The following is a 22,767-nucleotide window of genomic DNA, read 5'->3' on the forward strand; positions in this document are numbered from 1 at the left end:
GTTGAAATCTGATAAAAGATCAATTAACTTAATTCTTCTGCACTGCCTGGCTTCAGATGAATGTTAAAATAGCCAATCTGTAAGGCAGAGGCTGTTCACAGTTTGCCAGTCCAGATGCTTGAAATCCAGGTGTAACTGGAAATCTCATTTTAGAGCTTAATCTAAAAAAAAGCAGCTGTAATTTTCAGACAGTGGGAGTTCAGATAGAAATTTCGTATTTCCCTATCCAAAATTCTATATCCCAAATCTTAACTCTGTCCATTTATGAAAAACTGAATGCACAGAATAATTTTTTTCTATATGCTTCTCGATCTTTTTTAAAGAGCGTTCAGTTATTATTTTCAGACTGGGGCGACTTGGGATGTACGCCCTTATTGCCATGCTATCACTGCTTCTGAATTTTGAGGAGGTTACCTGCTATCTGTGTTATCTATGTCCTGGTGCTGGAGATTGGGTGATTTCATGGGGTACTACTTAGGCTACACATGAGAAAATACTTCTTCTTTTCCAAATACAGAGTTTTGAAAGAATACAATTGAGTAATAAATTTGTCTTGACCGGATGAAATAAGTAATTATAGCCAAAAGTATTTCCAGATCAAAAAGTGAGAGAAAACAACTTGAAGACAACTTGTTTTTTCTTTTGTAAAATGAAGTTATTTGATTCAAATGACACTTTTAAGGATGAAAACTTTATCTTGAAAATTCATCTAAATTTTCAGGAAGAGAGGGGGAAAAAAAGACCTTTTTTAGCTCTTTCCTTAAAAGATTTAAATTATTAGAAAATTAGATGAGGCATGTATTTTTGATCACATTAAATCTTTTGTGTTAGTTGGATAAATTATGAGCAAGTGTGACATAGCAACACTATTAACTTGCTGAACGTCACTTTTTAGGTATGATTTGATTGGAGCACAGAAGAAGTTGCAATAATGTGGACTGACACTGTAGGGGATGACTGAGAAGGAGCAGCTCCTCGTTTCAGTGTGATAGGCAGGACAGAACCTGCAGACTGTCTCCATGATAAATGCCATGTCAATACTAGTGCTTCTTGTTCTTGGATAAATTAAGCTTGAGAGGGGGAGACTACTGAGCAGTGGCCATGGGTATTTTTTGATGAGGTCTGATCATATTTGCAAGTCTTGTGGGCCTTCTGTAGAGCTGTGAATGATCATTTTCAGGGTGGATGTTTGGTACAGTGGGACTTTCTGTCATCAAAATATCTATGTTGAAACTGCAGTATACAAGTAAGAGCTGGAGAAAATGTACAAGGTGACCTGCTCTACTCTGCATTCTGTTGTAGCAGGATTTGTCCTGACAATTTCCTTTGTCATGAAAAATGTCTAGTGTTAGTGAGTCTTAGTTCAGTGTGAAGAGTCTTGAGGTTCTGAAGGTGAGGCTAATGCAATGTGTGCTTCTCTCTTACAATATTAAGCCCAACCGGGAACAGACCTTGGTGTCTCCGCTGTGTAATGGAAACATAGTGAAGCAGGTGATGGTAGAAACATCATGCAGCATTTTGACTGGAGATATTTTTGAAGAATGCAAAAAACTTGTGAGTATTGTATCATGTGTTTCACATTCTTCAATTCTGCATGATCTGTGCTGACATTGATTACAGCTGAGGGGAAAACTATGGTTGTGTTGACAACACACAGGACTTGGAGGAGGCTGACTACTTGCTGTTTTCATCTCTGACCCTGTCCTGTAGCTGATGCTTCATGGGAAAATTCAGGATACCACCTAGTAGAAAGCTATGGAATAACTTCTGCTTGAGGGAAATTTTATTCTAAAGCCCAGAGTGACAGATGAAGTCAAGCACAAGGGTTGAGATTTGAAGGAAGAGGGAGCTGAGCTAATCTAATGCCATTCAGACTGCCTTCTACCCAAGCTGCTCCACAAGAGGGTATGGGAACAGGGGCCAAAACCATATAAAATTACTCCACGTGGAGAATATTAAGGAGCAATAAACTGCAGTGTTTATAACAGCTTTGAGAACATGGCCTGATTTGGGTCCTTGCTGGCATCAGCAGAAAGACCTGCACTGATTTATGTGGCACCTCAACTCTTGGTGAACGGAGCAGGCAAACCATCTGAAGGTTCAGTGTGTCTAGAAGGAGGAGGTGAGGGGAATCAGCGAGTGTACTGTACCCTGCGTTTCTCTTTTGTAGGTGAATCCTGAGCCCTACATAGATATTTGCATGTATGACACTTGTGCTTGCGAATCTATTGGGGACTGTGCTTGCTTCTGTGATGCTATAGTGGCCTATGCACATGTCTGCGCCCAAAAAGGTGTTGCTGTTCACTGGAGATCACCGACACTGTGCCGTAAGTACAGAGGAATTGGGTGAAAAGGTTCAAGCTTTTAATCAGGAATCTGTTGGCTGGGATAGACTGTTCTTATCCAGCTCTGCTTCTGTTGATGTCCAGAGAAGTTCACTTTAATGGGACTGGGCTAGCAGGTCATGGTGATATTTCCTCTCCCTTTTCTATTTATGTTCAGAGCCATATCTGGAAAAAGCATTCCCTCAATAAGGGGATACAATAGTCTGTGGTACAAACAAACGTAGATAAAGAAATGGTTTATGTACATTTTCTTTGTTAAAATGAAAATTTAAAGATAATTTTTTGCAATTGTTTTTATCAAAACCAAATATCTCTGATCTAAAGTAAGTACTTCATTATGCGAAAAAAAAAGTGAAGAACTAGCCTGCCCTAAATGTGATAAAATAAATATATTGTTATTTAAAGATGGAAGTCTTTCTTTTTCTATGCATATGTGGTTCACTTTGCACCAAATTTGGTGTCATAATTCTGAGAGGTAAGGTGAATACACTCTGGTTTGATTTTTTTTTTTTTTTTTTTTTTGATTCTTTCACTCTGTAGCACAAAGCTGTGAGGACCTGAATAAACAGAAATTAGATTATCAATGTGAATGGCGATATAATAGCTGTGGACCTGCTTGTCCTATAACGTGCCAGCACCCACAGCCTTTGGACTGCCCTCTGCGGTGTGTGGAAGGATGCCATGTACGCTGTCCTGCAGGTAAATCTATCTTTTGTTTTAAACAGTTACTTACCTCTTTTCTGCTCTGCTCCTGGTACCTGTAGGTATTGCCTTGCCTCCCCCCCTCTGCCCCTCATCCCCCCCGTGTTTCTATTGCACGAAAAAAGGTCTTATAGTCCAGAAAGATTCAGGGATTGATAAAGCTGGATGTTGCAAAAGACTTACATGTAGCAGTTAATTCCTTAACAGGCTTACTGATGTGTTTTCACCACGATTTCTTACTGCATAAGGAGGAAGGTGGTTAGGCATCCTGGACTGAGTTCGTGAAATGAGCGCGGTGTGTGAAGGATGTGAAGTGGTACCTAGAAAAGGAGAATGAACTAGTGCCAGCAAGAACAAGAGAGGATGAGGATGCAGTGATAAGAAAGGAAGATTAGGGGCTGTGTAGCAACAGAGATTGTTGACTATGTGATTAAAGGAGGATATTAATTTGTGCTGGTCATTCATAAAATTCTCTCCTTCAGAGCAACTACTGCAGTGAGGGAAACCTATTGCCTTGATGTGCTTGCTACTTCCAAGGCTCTGGTGCTTCTGAGTGTGTTCAGCAAAAAAAAAATGAGCCTGAGCTTTCAGCTTAACTGTTCCCATCAGCTATCTCTTAGAAAGGGGAAAGAAAAAAATATGGGAAATATGGGATGGGAAGAGGAAAAGCAGACAGAAAGGGAAAAGCAAGATCCAAAAGGAGAGTGAAAACTCAGATGAATAAATAGCTCCTAAGTGCAGAGCAAGAAAACATGAAGAGGAAGATAGTAGGTATTTTAAGACCAAAAATAGCTATTTTGGGCTCTGGTATTTCTGATCAGAGTGAAATAGGGGATACTGGGAGAAATCAATAATATATGTGTAAAAGGAAAATGCTATTTTCTCTTGTCATCTTCAATGCTTTGTTCTAAAGGTACCTTCACCTTCTGTATTGTATTGGCTGTTGCAGGTTATACATTGGGTTAAGCTCTTCCAGTATCTAGATAAAAGCTGTCATGAAGGAGGGAAATACTTCTATGTGTCAAGCTGGCAGTAACTGTAACACAGGCAGAGTATTCAGAACTTTTGAGCCCAACTCAGAAGCCTTGTAATGTTTTTTTTGTAGCGGGGTAAATGCAATGATTAGTTTTGCAATTCATGAAAATTGGAATCTTTATACTACTGTGCTATTTTGAAACAGGGAAAATACTTGATGAACTGTCCCTGGATTGTGTCAATCCAGAAGACTGTCCTGTGTGTGCAGTTGGAGACGACAAGATCCCAGATGGAAGGAGAATAGTTTTGAACAGAGGTGATCCACAGCGCTGTGAATCTTGGTAGGATGGATTTATGCAATGAAATCACATTCCTCTTAAGTAGGATGAAGGGAGAAGGATGAAGTACATTTGCATGAATAAGCTTTTGGATGTAACTTTAAATATACCACTGAAGATGAAGCTTGGAAACCATTTTTTATGTCAATAACCCTTCACATACAATCTGAAGCTGAAGTTTTTCAGTGACAGTAGGAATTATAGGATGTCAGCTGAAGTTAAGCAAGTGAAATTCATTAATTCTTTTCAGAAAAGACCTTTTCCTATATGTAGGTGGCCCCACTGGCTTCAGATGTTCCACTTCTTTTTGTGCAAGGTGTGATTCAACATCAGTAAAGCCATCAGATTCTTTCCTCCTGCGAGTATTAAAAAAATCCTACGTATAGTGCAAGATCTGAATGTGCACTCCGTGTAGAACTCACTGAGATTATTAACAGTTGGAATTGTGTACTATTATTGGAAAACCAATTTCCCTAAGATTTTAAGATGATATCCCATGGTCTGATCCTGCATGCATGCATTTCCAAATACGATGAAATTAATGACAGGGTGCACAGTGCTGTGCACCACGCAGGATCAGGACCTTCAGCTGCAATGTGGTAGAGAATGATTTTCATACTGTTTGCTGCCCAGTGGCATATTACACCATGGCCTGCAGTACCTGAAAGCTTGGCATTCTCTGGGTGTCTAGACCCTTGATGAATACTTTCCCTAGTCACTTATAAGGGTGTGAATACAAGAGAGTTTTCCATCTTGTAATTTGACCATATTTAATAGAAACTGAGTTGTAAAACTGCAGCAGCTATTTAGCCCAGACTAACACCTTAGCTCCAAATGGTCTAAACCTCACAGAAGCTCTGAATGGGTATGAACTTTGAATTCTTGGCCTCTTGCCAGGGCTAGTGTATGTCTGTGCTAAACCCAGGGCATGAGACTGTGAGGCTAATGAATTAATTTTTACTTTTTTTTTTTTTTTTAACAGCATACACCAAGAGCCTTAAATTCCATCAAAAGGTCAAAAAAGAATCTTCATAAATGAGTCTCTGTTCCCTAATTTTCGTAATCCTTAATAATAATTTATCTTAAATGTTGATACACTGGCCGCTGCTCACAAAAGATTTCAGAACATTAGGAAAACTTACCTCACTAGGGAAACATCCTTTTGCATAGCTGTCACCTAATTTAGATGCCTACACCATCTGTACAAACAATAGAAAATATTGCACAAAAATGAATTTTATAGCAAATATCCAAAGGAAATTGGAAACTAGAAGAAGCTCACTCATATTAGGATTAAAATAATAAATCTTCTGTTGCTATACGTTAATGCCAAAAGTAGCTGTGCATTCTTCAATTAGGAAGACACTAAAAGCAGCTTGAGAAGAACATATTACTTAAACTAAGAGAACTTAAACAAAGGTGCCATGTGTAAAGTGAAGTCTTTTGCCAGAAAATGGCACCTTCTTTCAGTATTAACCTGTTTAGTTTGTACATACTGGGTTTTCTCTGGAAGTGAAAGCTAGCAATTTTTGGTCCTTGATCTTTGGTAAACTTTTCTTGGACTGTCCAGTAAGACAGGGAAAATACATTGGCTGAGTCTGTACCACCCTGTGCATGAGTACAGTCATGTTCTTTGCTCTGATAAGTGAAGGAAAGAGAATTGTGAAACCATGAGTTAGAACTGCAGAAGTGTTAAAGCCTTGATAAAGATAAAGAGATGAATTATAAACAAGTTCCTAAAAGGTAAAGGGTGACAGAGGTGAAAAATCTCATGGTGATACAGAAAGATTAATAGTGGAAAAGGCAGAGATGGGGGGAAAAGAAAAATGGGAGCTGAGATGGAAAGGGCAAGAAAAAAGTTTACTAATGGAGATGAGTAGAAATGTTGAGGGAAGACAAATAGGACTAGAAAGTGATAACAGGTATAGATGAAATACAGCATTTCATATGAGAAAAGGGACTGAAGCAGAGAACGTGGTAAATAAGAGGAAGGTAACAAGGGAGACAAAAAATGTGGTGGAGGAACACATGTTAGAGTTGTATTCCAAACAAAATGAAGTCAGGAAAAAGAAAAGGAATGTACTTTAGAGGGAGAAAAAAGGGCTGTTTTTTTATTTTCACTAAGGTTAAAACCTAGGTAAACCTAGCCTCTTCTCAGAGTCTACTAAGTCATTCCAGAACTAAAAGCACCTTTCCTACTCTACTTTGTGTCAGCTGCCTCCAGTTTGCCTCGTGATTTTCTTCCTTGTGAAGCAAACCAGATCTGCCAGTTCAGTCCACCAGTGGCTTGTTAGGTAGCTGTATTGCTCAAGTACAGTGGGTTTCTAGACAATTTCCAGACACAGACTTTGCACACTCTGCCAAAGACTGTTATAAGGAGACTTTCCTCTGACAAACACATCATAGTTTGTCATATGTTTCCTGGATCTAAACAATCATTCATGAAAATATAGGATTTAGCTGTACAGTACCTTGTGGGGAGTTGTGGGGAAATGGGGTGGGGAAAAAAATCACTCACGTTGTGTTTTATTTTTGAGATATTTAATTGTTTCTGTATGGACATTCTTTTATTAGATAGGGGTGATGTGTTATTATAAGCGTTGATATTTTACAGTTAAATTTGGTGATTTTTGTAGTCTGTGTGAAGGGAAGAACTTAACCTGTGTAGCCTGTGAACCAGTGGAGGACACCCTAACGCTGACAACACCTGCTCCAGAGGAGGACATTGAACTGTCACCCAGTGAATACTCTTGCAGCAAGATGATGGACTTGGCCTTCTTAATGGATGGCTCCAATAAACTGTCAGAGGAGGACTTTGAACAGCTGAAGACTTTCATAACCGGCATGATGAAGAAACTCCACATTTCCCAAAAGAAAATCCGTGTGTCAATTCTGGTATATAGGGCTGGCCCCACAATCTATCTTGGCCTTAAAGATATCAAAACACAATCCCAAATGAGAAAAATTGTCCAAAGCATAAAATACACAGGTGATGAAGTAGCATCCGCCTCTGAAGTCCTTAAATACACTGTGTTTCATGTTTTTGGAAAAGCAGAAAGGACCAATGCTGCTAGAATTGCAGTGCTATTTATAGCAAGCAAGTCTCCAGGAAAACTGCGCAGCATCCTCACAGCTTTGAAGAATAAAAAAATCGCAGTAATACCTGTGGGGATTGGACCATATGTTAATGTGGAGCAAATCAGGTTCATTGAGAAGCAGTCACCAGATAATAGAGCCTTCCTATTGAACAATGTGTTAGAGCTAATGGATAATACGGATCTCCTCATTGATCGTCTATGTGATCTTGGACCTGAAGAAAGTTCTCTGTTACCAGCTACGTCCACTCCAACAATATCCAGTGTCTCATTTCCCCCTTGGGGTCTCACAGCACCACCACCCTTTTCAGAAAAACTCACTCATAAAAGGCTGGACATTGCTTTTATTGTGGAAGGATCTGACAACGTTGGGGAGGAAAATTTCAATATTGTCAAGAAGTTCCTTGAGAGGGTGATCACAGAAATAAATGTAGGACAGGAAGATATTCATGTTACAGTCATGCAGTATTCAGATACTGTCACTCTGGAGTATTCCTTTAGGGAAATACAGTCAAAGGAAAGTATTATTGAGAAGGTGAGGAGCATACCCTACCAAGGAGGAAGGGCTACCAACACTGGGAATGCCCTCGATTATATTTCCAAACACACATTTACACAAGTGAATGGGGGTAGGCAAGATGTTCCTCACTTGGTATACATGGTGTCATCCAACCCTTCCACTGATGTTATCACACGACCTCCCAGGAGTATAAATGTCATTCCCATTGGCATAACCCCCAATGCAAATATCCAAGAGCTCAGAAAGATTAGTCAGCCTAATAACCCAATAATCTTGCATAGTTATAGCACACTTATTGAAGAAGCACCCGAATTAGTGCTGCAGTCATGCTGTTCTCGTAAGCTTTGGACAGAAATTCCAGGTAAAGTTGGATATATTTTCTGTGTAATTCCTCTCTCCTATCTCTTCTATTTACCCCTCACATCACTGAAATTTTAAGAGGGTACCTGTATCTCGTTCTCATTTGGTATCCTGTTGTCCAAATGCCGAGGAAGGACCATTTACCTTTGCTAGCATCTGAGGATGCTGCCCCAGTTCTAGCAGTACAGAGCAGAGCCAGCCTTCAGTAGGCTCAGAAGTCCTTGGCTGCATTTGGCAGTAAAGTACAGTAGCTCTCCAATAGGATGGAGAGTGACAGAAGAAAAAATGTTATTCTCATCTGCCTACCTCAAGCAAGTTAAAATTATACTTCCTCTTCCCTGAAGAGGCTTGCTTCATTGTTTTTGTGGGGTTTGTTTTGTTTTGTTTGTTGTCTGTTTTTTGGGGGGTTTTTTTTTGAGGGGGTGGGTAGTGGGGAGAGAGTATTGTTTTGTTTGTTTGCGGTTACTTTGGTTTTGGTGTTTGTGATTTTTTGTTGTTGTTGTTATTGTTTTTGTTTTAGTCCCGAGAGTAAAATAGCATTAGCAGAAAAGCAGGAATTGAAATACCCTTGTACCCTACTGAATATAAATCTTGAAGCTTCCACTAAAGGGTCATCACTTATTGTTTCAACTGGTCATTATCTTTTCTGCTCCTACCAATGATTAACAGATTTTAGCAGATTCTTCTGTGTGTTATGTATGAATAACGTTGTGTTTTGTTTTGTGTTTTTGTGTTGTTTTTTTTTTTATTTTCTTCCTCTTCCCCCTAAGAGTTGTGCAACAAACCAATGGATATCATGTTTCTTCTGGATGGAAGTTCCAATATTGGAGCATCAGAGTTTGAGGAAATGAAAAACTTTGTACGGGCATTTATTGAAAGTGTTGAGATCAGTATGTGTTTGTCTTTCAATTCAAATACGTAAAGATTCTTTGTATTCTTTTGCTATGCAAGAGAAAACAACTTATCAGTATAGGGTTTTTTCAAGTTATTTTTTAAATTACCCATTCCAATAGCTCAAAAAAATTTTAAGTTTATATGTTTTTAAGTTTATATTCAGGAAATCAAGCTAGTAAAGTCTTTGGTTCAGATGCTGTACAATTTCCTCCTGAACCAAGCTGTTCTGCTTCAGGTGAATAAAGATGTGACATCTGATTCAAGGAACTGTGTGTTGAGGAATATTTAAGACAGCATCTCTGATGAGCACTTCCCTTTATACTGTACTGGACATAAGTGTATGTGCTGAATACGCAAAGAGATTCTTGTCACAGGATGGTGATTTAGCTGAACTGTTATTCTGCGGCAGAAAAGCAAACAAACATGTTTGGTTTTGGTTCAGTTCTCAGACTTGAGAATAACAGTTCAAGTTGAGTTCTGGTTCAAGTAAGAATGGATAATTCAGAAGGTTTTTGGTTCAGGTTTTGTCTGACTGAAGGTTTTGATCTTGGGAATGGGCATTTCTTGCTCTGACCAGTATTTTTGGCTAACTTAGGGTGCTAGAACTGACTCTTTAAGATTTATTTCCTGACCCATGTTGGATGATAGACAGTTTTTGGGAGTGCTAGACTCGCTGAGCTTGCAATGTACTGATGGGAGGTACACCTCTAGTTGGGTCATTCAGGAGATGTTAGTGCAGCTGCCCAGGCAGAATGCCATGTTCTACACATACATGAAGGGACCATATGGAACGTGTAGTAAATCAGGACATTATGTGCCCTTGTACCAAGTCTGCCCGCAGGGCAGGGACTGCAGAGGATCCTCCATTTTCCCAGTAGCACTTTTTTTAAGAAACCTGAATTTTTGATCAGAATTGTACTTTTTCAGTTTGGCACTCAACCATTTCCATGGAGCTGATGCTCCATTTCCAACAGCTGATGCTGTTGCTGCTGATGTTTTGCCACTAGGTAATCAACCATTTCCATGGAGCAATTGCTGTTGCTGCTGATGTTTTGCCACTAGGTATTGGCATGTTTGTATTTACCAGCACTTGTACTGGTGAGACCTCACAAAGGAAAAGTGTAGCATTTCTGTATATCCAGAATAGCTTAGATTTTTTCAGAGACCATACGTGGAACACACTCTGTTTCTGAAAATTGTGTACATGTGAGATATAGAGAATCAATCCAAGCAAAATAAACACATTTTAAGTAAAAAAAAAAACCCTAGCTGTTTTCCTTATCTTTAAAGCTTGTAATAGCAAGTGTTACACCATTAACAACAGGACAATAATAATGTAGCTATGAAATGACTACTCACTATGGCCTTGATTTTAAAATTTTTAAGAAGACAAATTGTAGAGTGTAGTGAGTCAACAATATTCAGATCAATATAGAGCTGCAACATTTGGGTACATGAAATTACAATTAATATTATTAACTTCATTCATAAATATATTACCAAGCATTGGTAAAGAATAATTGCTACATACATAAGTACCTTCAGTATACAGTAGAAGTCCTTCTAAGATCATGAAAAGAGGCACAGCTGATAATTATAAACAGTGTATTGCCCAGTTCAATACTGCAAGTCTAATATTTATTAACTATTTATATCAGCCCTCTGTTAATAGTTTTATTCATACTTCTTACATAATGTATAACAGAACTAGGATACCAGAGAACAGCAAAACTTGGAATTTCTCTTCATTCCCCTTTGCAGGTCATGCTACCTGGGTGCACTATGTCCCATGCTGCAGCCTGATGCATGCCACTCATGTATTGCATGACAGAGGGAAATTTTCATGAAATGTGGTCATCCAGGGGAGCCTGGCTGATCAGACTAATGGGTCAGCAAACTACTACCTTTGCAAAACTATGTGCACGTTAAAAAAAGTTATGTTTAGACATTTTAAAATGGAAAAGCAGTAACATTTGGAGATCAGTAAACTGAAATTCTCCAATCATGGTCAAACTGGTCTGAAGTAAAATACTGCTTGCTGATGCCTAACAGAAAAGCAACTGTTTCCAGCAATACTTGCATTTTTTCTGATTGAAAATGCAGCTTTTCACACTCTGATGGAAAATTGTTGTCTAGTTGTGCTTAACGTAAAACACAACTGTAATGTATCTTTTACATTTATTTTGAGACCTTCATGTGCACTGCATAAAATGTTTATTTTCTGCTTTCTGCTGCAGGCAATACTTCAATTCATGTGTCAGTTCTCCAGTATGCCAGGGAAAATAATCTAGAAATTTCTTGGAACGTGCCTCAAGAGACTGAAAAGCTTGTAGAGATGATGCATTCAATTCAACAAAGGGAGCAAGGTCCTACCAAACTAGGTGAGTGATTATGTGGATGTTGATGTTTAAGCAAGAGGAAAAAACTCAGAAATTCTAAATATAGCCTGTCCCCAGCCACCAGTTCATGTCAGTGCTATTGCGGTAGTGATCTGCAGTAGGACTGTCAGGTTTTTTTTAGTTCACTCATGTCTTTACTACATGTACATTCCTTGATAAAAGTTCAATTTACTCTATTAAAATATATCTGTAGGTTACTTGAATTAGAGTTTATCTTAATGTATTTTGGAAAGAAGACAACCAGTTTCTTTTCAGCCTTGAACTAATTCTCAGGGTTTTCATTCATTATCTTTCAAGCAAGCAAAACGTAATTAATAAGTAAAGACTTTGATCATTAACCTTTCAGCATCAATTAGTTGATTAGACATTTATTAGCAGAACTGCTTAGGCTGACTTCAATAGGTGCTCTTGATGGATGTTTTTTACTCTGTTCTGAGCCAGTGTAATCGATCTGGTTGAAAAATAACTTAGCAAAACAGTAGTTATATTTTGGGTGGTTTAGTTTCCTCATCAAAGTTGCTGTGCTGGTTCCACAAGGACTCAGGTGGGCATGAGGCTGGGGGTGGTGTCAGAGAGCAAAGATCGCTTAAAACAGCACCTTAGCCGAAGAGTTACTTGTGAAACATCATCTTCTGTTCCAGACAACTGCATCCTGAAAAACATATCCACCTAAATTTACATGTGCTAAAACATAACACAGATTTCCCACTGCGTCTGTGGAAAGTCAGTACACACACATGGATCAGTTGTAGGGTTCAGCAAAAAATGATTCTCCTACAGCATATCTAATCTTTTACCAGATACCCTGAGAATTTTGTTCTTCTGGACTGGAACCGCGTTTGCTCTGGCAGCCGCCTAGCATTAGGGTCCTATAAGAGTTGAGGAGAACACAGATTTTTAGGGTCTTTGGCCTACTTCAGACTGTAAAGAGTTATTGGTACAGAGAAGTGAGAAATAAAACCTGACTTCCATAGTTCGCAGGAGGATTAGCCATGATTGCTTTCTCAGCCTGGAGAAATAAAAATACCAGATGGCTGATGAGACTTCTATGGGCTCGTTGTGGGATAAATTGTTACATACAAATAGATAAGTTTCATGAAGCCTTCCATGTAATGTATATAGTAAGCCACACTGAACTGCAGGATAAACAGAGAAAACATGGCCTTTGGGAAATGAAAGGGGAGAGGCAGCCACATGACATACTCGTTAGTGATTTGTTTATGTCTCATTGGAAAATGCTCAGAGACCACAATGAGGGATGTGGTATAATGAACCAAAATGGAATAGAGTAGAAGTAGTTCCTCCCAAATGAAGTAATGAAAATAAGTCACTGTGGTCCCGTCTTGCACCTTGTAATGTGTGTGAATTCGGCTGACTGCAGAAGACTCAGGGTCCATGGGAAATGCATGGTCATTCATGTCATCCTATCTGTGCTCGGGCCTCTGGAAATGCAGAGGCTGCTTAAAAAGCGTAGATGGCTCAACCTGGATGTGGCAGTTCTCTAGGTAGCTTTGGAATCTTTTCTAGCTTATGGAGAGGGGTTGATCAGGATTTACCTATCAAAAATATCATTCCCATCAGACCAGCATTGTTCCTTCTCATTTGTGCTAGTTTCCCTGTGGTAGAAATATGATCCCGCGTAATCCTCATTCTGTTTTTGCTGATCCTAATCATCCTGCTTCCATCAAAAAAGCTGTATGTGCAGAGAGCAACTGTAGGTTCTGTTGCCATCACTGCAAAAGTCTTACTGCATAAAGCTTTCCCTTTTCTATTTCATTTGATGATAAGGAAACTCCAGGAGAGAGATATAATTTCTTAGTAAGGAATAATGAAAAACTACAGAATATTTAAGGGCACAGGCAAAACAAAAAAGACCAGCCTATACCACGAAGCTTTCCCATGCTTATGTGATAAGATAACATCGTGCAAATTTTGGCTAAAGTAAGTTATTGAGAAGAAGCTCTGAGGATATTCAGACATAAGGAAATTCTGTATAGCTTCACCTAAGAAATAACTGAACAAAGAAAACTGACTGTAAGCAAGAGCTAAAAGTATAAACATTCCTTCAGCTAAAAGAGTGATCTATGCAAGAGAACTGAGAATCACATAAACATGCCTCTGTTCAGCATTCCTGAGTATTTAGGATTGTCATAGGGAGCACAGTGATCAGTCCCTACAGTAAATACTGCTTGATGCTTTGTAAAACCATGGTTTTGCTTGCTTTTAGCTTTCCTCAAAGTAGCTTGTTTAGGCTGATGTTTTCCATGCCTACTACCTGCCTCAGACTCAAAATTTGGAGGAAGTATGATCTATATGGCTCAACTTTATTAAAAGCATTGTTAGGGAAATGTGTGTTTCCCCCTTTCCCCCTTTAGGAAAAAAATCTTAAATATTTTTGCTGAAACTTTCTACATTTATTAACATGTTTGAATAGCAGCATTCAGCTTTGCCTGTCCTGATTAAGAAGGTATAAATGTTTCCTTTTGAAACCCCTGCTGTGATTTAGGAAGCAAAGGCCTGCCAAAGTACTTTTCTTTATTCAGATCTCTGCCCTGAGCGATGTGGTCTATGCAGAATTTTGAAAATCTGCTTCCCCCCCCCAACTTCCCCCGTGCATCACCCACCCAAGGCTGTGGTTTTGCCAGCAGCTCCCCTGGTCTAAGGTCTCCCACCCATTGAAAGACAAAGGTCTTCCTTGCTTGCTCCCCCTCTACTGTTTCTGAGTTAGTGGTGTCAGCTCCTTTCTTAAGCCAGTTTTGAGTACCTACTAGTTTGCTTTTGAGGCTACATAACCTTCTCCCTTCAGTGCTGGTGTGCTGTTGGACTGATGAATTGGTGCTGTTCATGAAGAGTCCAGCCTTTGTTAATTGGCATGCATTAATGCTAGAATATCAATGTGCTAATAATTGACTATTTAAAGCATCGATCTGTGGGATTAGTTTGCCACAGTTATTTTGTTTCAAAATTTAAAATAATCTCCTAGTTTCAGTAAAAACAATCCAAACCCAAACCAAAATGTAATTAATTTCTAGTAAAGATCATAAATTAAGATATAAATACCAGCTTCAGGATTATTGTTATGGAGGGTTGTTCCTGATTACACCGGTCCTTGATTAAATAGATGCAATCTGGACTATCTGCAAGCTTCTTAGTTTGTGGCTTTTTCTCTACCTCTTCCAGTGCTGAGGAGTGTTTTCTATTTGCTTCTTTCTCAGGCAGCTTTGGTACTTGTGGGTGATTAAGACCTCTTGTAGTAGTTTTTCTTTTTTGGTGGTGATGTAGCAGAAGTGTTAGTGAAACCACTGAGGCCACTTAAGGCACAGATTCGCAAGTTGCCGGCAGGAACCTCTGCCTAGCTGGAATCCCCATCTGTCACAACTCCACAGACCCTCATGGGGACTTTACATTTTATTCCTCATTTCAGAAAAAATTAAAGAAAGTCATTGCAAAGGTTGCTTTTAAGCAGCTCCTACTTTTCCTGAGGCATCCACTAAGCCATTAAAAGTCTGTGTATTTTCCTCGAGATTGGCTTATTCTGGGATGAATCTTGTTTTTTTGGGTTTTTTTTGTGGGGGGGTATTTATTTATTTATTTATTATTTCTTGCATGTATTCAAACATTTCTAGGGCACCTTGTGCTCTTTCAGTTCATTCCATGATGTTTATAATTGCTCCCAATCTAATATCTGTGATTCAGATTAGCATGCCTTTTTACACGTTTCCTCCTTTATCCAAATCACTAATGAAATTATTAATAAGGGAGAATCTAGTATAATTCCCTGTAGACTCCCACTAAACACCTCCAACCCTAGTCATCAGATTGCCTTTTGTCCTTAAAGCTTGTTTATGTCTATTTAATCAGCTTTTAGTCCTTGCAAGAACCTCTACATGAACCATTCTGAATTATTATATCAAAATATGAGTCTGACTTGATTGTGCATCAGATATTATAAAAAAAAAAAACCCATATCCAGCTAATTGGCCTTTATTGGATAGTCATGTTAAAGACAACCAGAACAAGGCTCTTATAGAGTCTTTTCTGACTGTCTGAAGTTCATCATGAAATGTTCATAACCTTAGCTGAGAGAACAAGACTGTGCAGTGATTCCATCCCTTCTCATTTTTTCCTCCTTCTTTGTAGTGTATCTTCTATTGCTTTTACGTTAATGATCATTCTGTACATGACTTCTGTTTTCAGTTCTACAATGTAGTCAGGAGTGTATCAGCACTGAAAGATGGGGAGAAGGTACTGTGGTGACAGCCTTTGGAATGACCAACATGCCCTTTCTAAAGTGGCCCATATAGATCAATGTTTTTTCATTTTAAAATTTTTATTTATTTATATTTTTTCCCTGGACAAGCCCAATGACTAACAATCACATCCTACAGGTTAAGCTGCAAGGCTGCTGGGGGCTCAGTGCTCCTGCAAGCTAGAGTTTTCTGTTCAGTTAACCAGGTACATGTTTAGATGGTCAAATTTGGGAAGGGTGTGTGTGTGCATCTGTGAAATTAATTGTGGCCATTATGTCTCTCAGGATCAGTGTAAGTGGGATGTGTTAGGTGGCCACAGGAGAAGAGGGGGCAGGAGGTCAGGGACAGACAACCAGACATGCATTCTCCATCATGTCTGTCACCTTTGGGAACAGATTGTTTTTTATTCTGTGTCACACTGCTCTCGGCTTTGTTACTCTCCTGTATGCGATTAAGGCTTTTGGCTTTGAGACTTCCATCTTGATTTCTCATGGGTTATATATCTAATGCTTAAAGCACAGGTGAGCATAGAAGTCGTTCTGATTCCAAAGCCCATTTTTTGCCCTTTTTTTTTTTTTTTTGATTGCACATTGTATATGTGAGAAAAAGAAACAATTTATAACAATTATACAATAAACTAACATAGTTTACTCCTATGTTCAGTATGTGGCAGCATGTTGGCTGCTAGTCCTGGCTTAGGGTCAGATGTACACATAGAGAAAATTATTAAAAATGTGTAACTCAGTCCATAGCAAAGCTCCTATTCACTTCACTGGGCCTTGTCAAATCCTAGCAAATTGTGTTTTAGCCACTGTCGGATTTTCTTTAAAAACAAATGAAAAAGTTTTGTTGTTTTAGAGTACTTTCTATTAGCATTTTGATTTTCTCTAGGGTCCAGCACTGAAATAAGTAGCTGATGGTGTGGTCCCATACAGCTAAGCAGATTTAGGAGCTAGCTACTGCAGAAGGTCCTGGCCCTGGCTCCCTGACACCAGAGTGCTGCACACTTGTACTGCCTTCCTTCTGGAGGAAGGCATGTGCATTGGACCTTTAGTGAGCTGAGGGAAGGGCCAAAATGGCTGAAATAGTACACTTTATTAGAAAGGTTGTTTTTCAGACACAGTGAGTTTCCTGAGGCAGCCAGCTGTGTGGATGGGTGGGCAACGGTGCTGACTGGGTGGGCTGGGAGGGCATACCCAGTTGGGGCATCTAGAGGAGCTGACCCTTCCTTCTGCCAGCGGCTTGTGTTAGCACGAACGCAGCCAGAGGCGCATTTGCAATGCATGTAGGTATGTCAGTGCAAGCTGTAGTGGTGCCACCAGCAGCAGTGGTCCACATGTTGGCCACTGAGGGGAGGGTACAAGACCCAAGGTGGTCTCATAAGGGCTGAAGCTGGTGTGACTCAGACATTGGTGTTTTAAAGCTGGTTTAATGACATCTGAGATGCTGCACACCCCACTTTCAGTCTTAATATAGCCTTATGCTTGGGGATATTTATTTCAATGTAAATAATTTAAATGTCCTTTATTGATTAAAAAAATGCCAGGTTACTGTTATGTTGCAGTGTAGTAGTAAGAATATGTTCAGTTGGTTGGTTTATTAGCATTCAATGTTTTTTTTTTATTATGGCCTCTGAGGAGTTTGTTATTACCCTCCCTGGTGTAGAGACAAACAGCTGAGAGCCAACAGCTTCCAGCTTGGGATGGTGACTTTCTGAATCCATCTAGCAGGATGAAAGTGTTCATTTGATCGTGTTTTTAGACACCTGGCTCTTTTCTCTAGAGCTGGCTTCAAAATAAGGGGAGAAATCCAAAGACTTTTTAGTACACTAAAACAAAATTTCCGTGCATTAAAGTGAGTAATTGTTTTTTGGAGACTTTGAAATAGTCCCTGGTTCTATTAAAATGGAACTTGATTTCTTTATTAGAAATTATAAAAATAATGGTTTTTCCAGTTTTACATATATGGAAGTTCCTGAAAATTTTCAGAATTAGTGGGATAAAGAAAAATGAACCATGCCAACCACACAAAAGTCAAAGTGTTGTTAAAGACAGACAAACACAGAAATTCCATGTACTTTTCACAAATGAATGAAAAATTTTTTGTGATTCTTACTGTGCAAAAGTTTAACCTAAAATATTTGAAAGTTAAAACCTGAAATACTTTTTTAGTAATTATTTACTGGACAAAAGGAAAATGAGTCAATTTTCTGGCACAGTGACCATCCTGGAGCAATCTCAGGGACCAGAATATAGTCATGTTAATTTTCTGTATTTTGTTTTATCCCTTAGTTATTTATAGCTAACATGCCATGCTGCATCTAACATCTACCTCTACAGACATATAGAGTAACTACTGGAAAACAAAACCATTTCTAGCAATGATCGTGAAACAACTGTATAGGACATGAGTTAATACCTGCGATTAGTTAATTTTTATGGTCAGGAATAGTAGTTTGAGAAAAGGAATAGCTGTCATCCAACTAATAGTGATATTTTAAAATATATTCTGTTGCAGGTAGCAAAATATTCAAAATTTTTAGCTTTTCACTGGAGGGAAACTCTAAAGTTTGTATTTTGTATATAAAATAGAATTCATAAGTAAAGTGACAATGATAATTGAAATATAAGAACAGAATGAATCTACACAGTTGGAAGAACTAAATAAAAGATAATAATGATATAGCAAAAAAACAAAAGAAAAACATCCCATCTTGTTCATAAATACCGTTGAATGCTTTCTGTTTTTTTTTTTTTTTTTTGTTTTTTTTTTTTTTTTTTTTTTTCCTTCTGATTGTAATTGACATTTCTAAAAAGCATTTTGGTTTAAACAAATATGCATCTTTGTATTTGAAAATTATTGCTTGGAAAAATATGTGACCCTCTCTGGAAAGGAGATTGTTAGAAGAGGTAACAGTGCATGATTTATGGAAATATAGGAGGAGAAGCTGACGTGGACTCTTCCTGTGGTAGGTCTGATAGGGCCTGGCAGCAGTTCCTGGTTGGTCCCACCTCTTCTCTTTAGTTGTTGGCATCAGTGCGGAGAGATGACACGTGAAGCTGAGGCTAAGGCTCTGGGAAGGAAATAGTGATAATGGGCTAATGGGGAAAGAGAGGTGGCTGGGTAAGGTGGGAAGGGGATACAAAGCTGTCAGGGACTGTAAGGTGTATGAGTGTCCTGGTTTTGGCTGGGTTAAAGTTAATTTTCTTCCTAGTAGCTGGTATAATACTGTGTTTTGGATTTAGGATGAGGAGAATGCTGATAACACACTGATGCTTTAGTTGTTGCCGAGCCATGCTTACAGTAAGCCAAGGACTTTTCAGCTTTTCATACTGCCCTGCCAGCAAGGCTGCGGGTGCACAAGGAGTTGCGAGGGGACACAGCTGGGACAGATGACCCCAGCTGACCAAAGGGATATTCCAGACCCTATGATGTCATGCTCAGCATATAAAGTTTTCTCACTTTTACCCTTTTAGTTCTCTCCCCCATCCCACTAAGGGAGAAGTGAACGAGAAGCTGTGTGGCAGGTAGTTGCTGACTGGGGTTAAGCTACAACAATAAGACAACAGGAAAGGATGGGGAGGGCAATGGTATTTGAGAAAGTAACATCACCTCCAAACCAGTGCTGTGGAAGAGGAGGTATTTGGGCTTTTTCCAAATACACATTCTAGGGTAGATTCCTCTAGGGGATAAAGTCTTCCTAGAAGCCTAATGAAAGCCTTGTAGCTTTCCAACAGATATCCAATGTCTGTTGACATGGTATCAATAAGCAATGTGCTGCCTGAGCTTCCTAGAGGCTGTCCATACTTGCAGCAGATTGGGAAAAGAGTCTTTGCTTCTGCCAATGAAAGGGGGCAGGTAACATGATGAAAGAAGACATGAAGTGCAAAGTGTTCAGGTGAGCTAAAGTATTCTGGCACTGTTGGTGCTGGTGAATGACATGATATGACTTCTAGTATTTTACAACTGTCTTTGTTATTTAAAATTGTTCAGTGAATTCCTCAGGCAAGCATATTTCTGCTCCACAGTTTCTGCAGATTACTCAGAAGAACTAGTCTTTCAGGTATTTAGTATTCACCATTCACTGTTTGCCCTGAATGTCACATCAGTCACACAGTATTATTTCTACTTCCTGACCTGATAACTTCCAAGCCCAAAGGAGCTTTTAAGAAAGCTGAATATCATCATTCCTAGTATAAATATTTGTGCAAATACATATCTGAATACAAGTACTAACAAAGTATTCTCTTGCTGAGGTCATGATTTTGAACAAAAATTTGCTTGAGCATTCACAGATGTTAAATGAAAGGGCAGCAACTGCTCAGTTAAGCCAGTTTTGTGATTTGGTAGCTAAGGTTGAATTTATTCAAGTGTTCTGTGGGGTTTGGTTTGGCGTTTTTTTTGTGGGAGTTGGTTTGGGGTTTTTTGTTTGTTGTTTTTTTTTTTTTTTTTATATGGATCACTCAGTTATATTATGGGTTAGTCTAAGTCTAGATTTCAGAGAGTTTGCTGGCGGTAGGGAGGCAAGATATGCTTTTCACCTGTAATTGACCAAATTAGGAAGGTCTAGATCTTCTCTGGGAGCTTAGCAGCTTGTGTGTACAGTTCCGGATGGTGTGAAGTTGTAGATAGCTAGCCACTGGATGTCACTGTTGTTCTGCAATTGGGAAATAAGTATACTACTGTATCTTTCCTTTTGTGCAACACAATGTTAATACTTCCGGGAAAAGTAACTACTAAAGTGACAAGCATAACTATCCTCGTGGCTAAGGAAAGGTAGTTAAATTCCCATTACTTCAGAGACTGAGGAGCTAAGGATGGTCCTCCTGTGTTGGGATGTAATAATAGTACTGGTACGTTCTTAATAGCAGAGATCTTTGTAGCAGCAATAAAGAAGAAGTTAAAAGTCCTTTAAGAATAAGTATTTTCTGCTATTGTATAACATACTAATATAAAGAAAGATTTAGTTTTATAGCCTCCTATGAGTTTTTTGTCATATCTCTCATTTGTCTCTTAATTTCTTTTTAGGAAAAGCCATTGATTTTGTTGTTCAGAATGCAATGTCGGAATCCCACGGGGGGAGACCCGGCGCATCAAAGGTTGCGATAATCATTGTGTCGGGGAGATCAGAAGACACGGTGGAAGCTGCTGCACTTTCTGCAAGAATGAATAGTAAATCTTGTTTTGCTGTCACTATTTTTAAGCAGAGTTGTTGCTTTTTAATTAATGTGCAAGAACAAAAGATGAAAAATTAAGGCACTGGTATATTCATCTAAGTTCAGGACTTACTGCGTGTAATGTTCTGGTAGGAAACAGGCCTGAACAAAACATGCCTGATGAAGATGCCTTTGAATTACTGGTAAATACAAGGTCAGTCTGCAATTTAAGCTGGACAGCTTCGATAGACTTCACAAATTAGTAGCGTTTCATTTTCCAAGGTGTTGTGGATAGACAGGGATGACAGAAATGTGATCTAATATTATAAATTCTCTACTATTGCAGTACAGTGAATCTTGAAAGCTTAATTGCAATAATAATAAATAGAGAGAAGATTCAATCATATTCTGCACTGACCTATACATGAATATGCTTTTGATATCAATGTGTGCTGCATGATTTTTTTTCAAGTTTTCTGGCTGTAGTCTCTGTACCTCAGCTTCCTCAGGTGTTCAATTGAGAACAGTGACTTCCTTTATAGTTTGCTTTGGGAGCTATTGAATAAGGCATGGACTAAATAACAACTATTACTTTTTAATTAAATGGCTTGAAAATAATCCAATTGCCATGTAACTGAAGAAAGAAAACAATATGTTGAGATTTTTTACATTTGAAAAAAAGTGAAGATGTTGTCATTAAGTCTACAGCTGTGTTTTGTTGACCGTGCATGATCTTCCCATGCTTGGGACTAATAGAGCTCATCTTAGCTAACACTGTGATTAGAGCATCACCATTTCTGCACTTAATTACCTTTAGCCTATGTGGGGGGAGTGCTGCAAGTAATATGTGAAAATTAACTGTTGGAAAAAAAAATTGTCCCAGTTCTTATTTTTTTCATTTGTTTCTTGGAAAAAAAACCCAAAGCAAACAACCAAAAACCAAAACCAAACAACAAAACCCACAAAAAACCCACCAACAGCAAAGACCGTTTCCTGTGCAGTACCCATTTAAAACCTTTTCTTCTCTTTTCCTAGGGGTATCCCTGTTTCCAATTGGAGTTGGGAACAGATACGATGAAGAGCAACTAAGAACTTTGACTGGGCCATCAGCTGCCAACAGAATCATGAAGCTTCAGAATTTTGAAGATTTATCCACTATGATCACATTGAATAGTGAATTTATCAAAAAAGTGTGCATGGGTAAGTCCAGTATAGCTGTAACCTATTAACTTGAGCACAACCCAATAACTGAAATGCCAGAAACAGAATTATTTTTTTCTTGATTTGAGAAGTCAGTCCAACGATCCTTTTTTAGTGTTTCACCAACAATCTTTACAATACTAACCTGGACCACCACCATGACTTAGGTGTAAAAGAAAATTTGAGCCCTTTCAGCATGTAGCCAACTGCTATTCTAATCAACCAACTTTCATCAAGATTTTTAAAACTGCTTTAAAACTTTCAAGCTATAAACTTATTAATAATCATTGCTGATCATTAACTGAAGGACACCAGGAAAGCTCAAGCTGTCATGAATGATTAGGGACATGCTTCAGAAATGTTACAAGTTAGTTGTGAGTAAAGATTTCAAATTACATATTTTTCTGCACATACCGAAGCATTATTATGTGTATGTCTACAAAGAATTCAGCCAAAGTGTAAGAAAAAATAATAAGAAAGAAATAATTTATCTTAGGGGAAAAAATACTGGGGGGGGGGGGGGGGGGGGGAAA

General features: G+C 38.7%; 1 protein-coding gene across 1 annotated transcript in view; it reads left to right on the forward strand.

Annotated features, from left to right (window-relative positions):
* The first annotated feature begins 1,401 nt into the window (after positions 1–1,401).
* Positions 1,402–22,767, forward strand: part of VWF (von Willebrand factor) — a 75,657-nt gene continuing 54,291 nt past the window's right edge. The window contains exons 1-9 of the mRNA XM_010171088.2: positions 1,402–1,554; positions 2,171–2,327; positions 2,886–3,044; positions 4,228–4,363; positions 6,997–8,336; positions 9,106–9,225; positions 11,467–11,610; positions 20,907–21,050; positions 22,070–22,234. Of these exons, the coding sequence (XP_010169390.2) occupies positions 1,402–1,554; positions 2,171–2,327; positions 2,886–3,044; positions 4,228–4,363; positions 6,997–8,336; positions 9,106–9,225; positions 11,467–11,610; positions 20,907–21,050; positions 22,070–22,234 (2,518 nt within the window). The remainder of the gene's footprint in view (positions 1,555–2,170; positions 2,328–2,885; positions 3,045–4,227; positions 4,364–6,996; positions 8,337–9,105; positions 9,226–11,466; positions 11,611–20,906; positions 21,051–22,069; positions 22,235–22,767) is intronic.

This window comes from Antrostomus carolinensis, unplaced genomic scaffold (genome assembly GCF_000700745.2).
Source record: "Antrostomus carolinensis isolate BGI_N321 unplaced genomic scaffold, ASM70074v2 scaffold567, whole genome shotgun sequence".
Classification (NCBI taxonomy): Eukaryota; Metazoa; Chordata; class Aves; order Caprimulgiformes; family Caprimulgidae; genus Antrostomus; species Antrostomus carolinensis.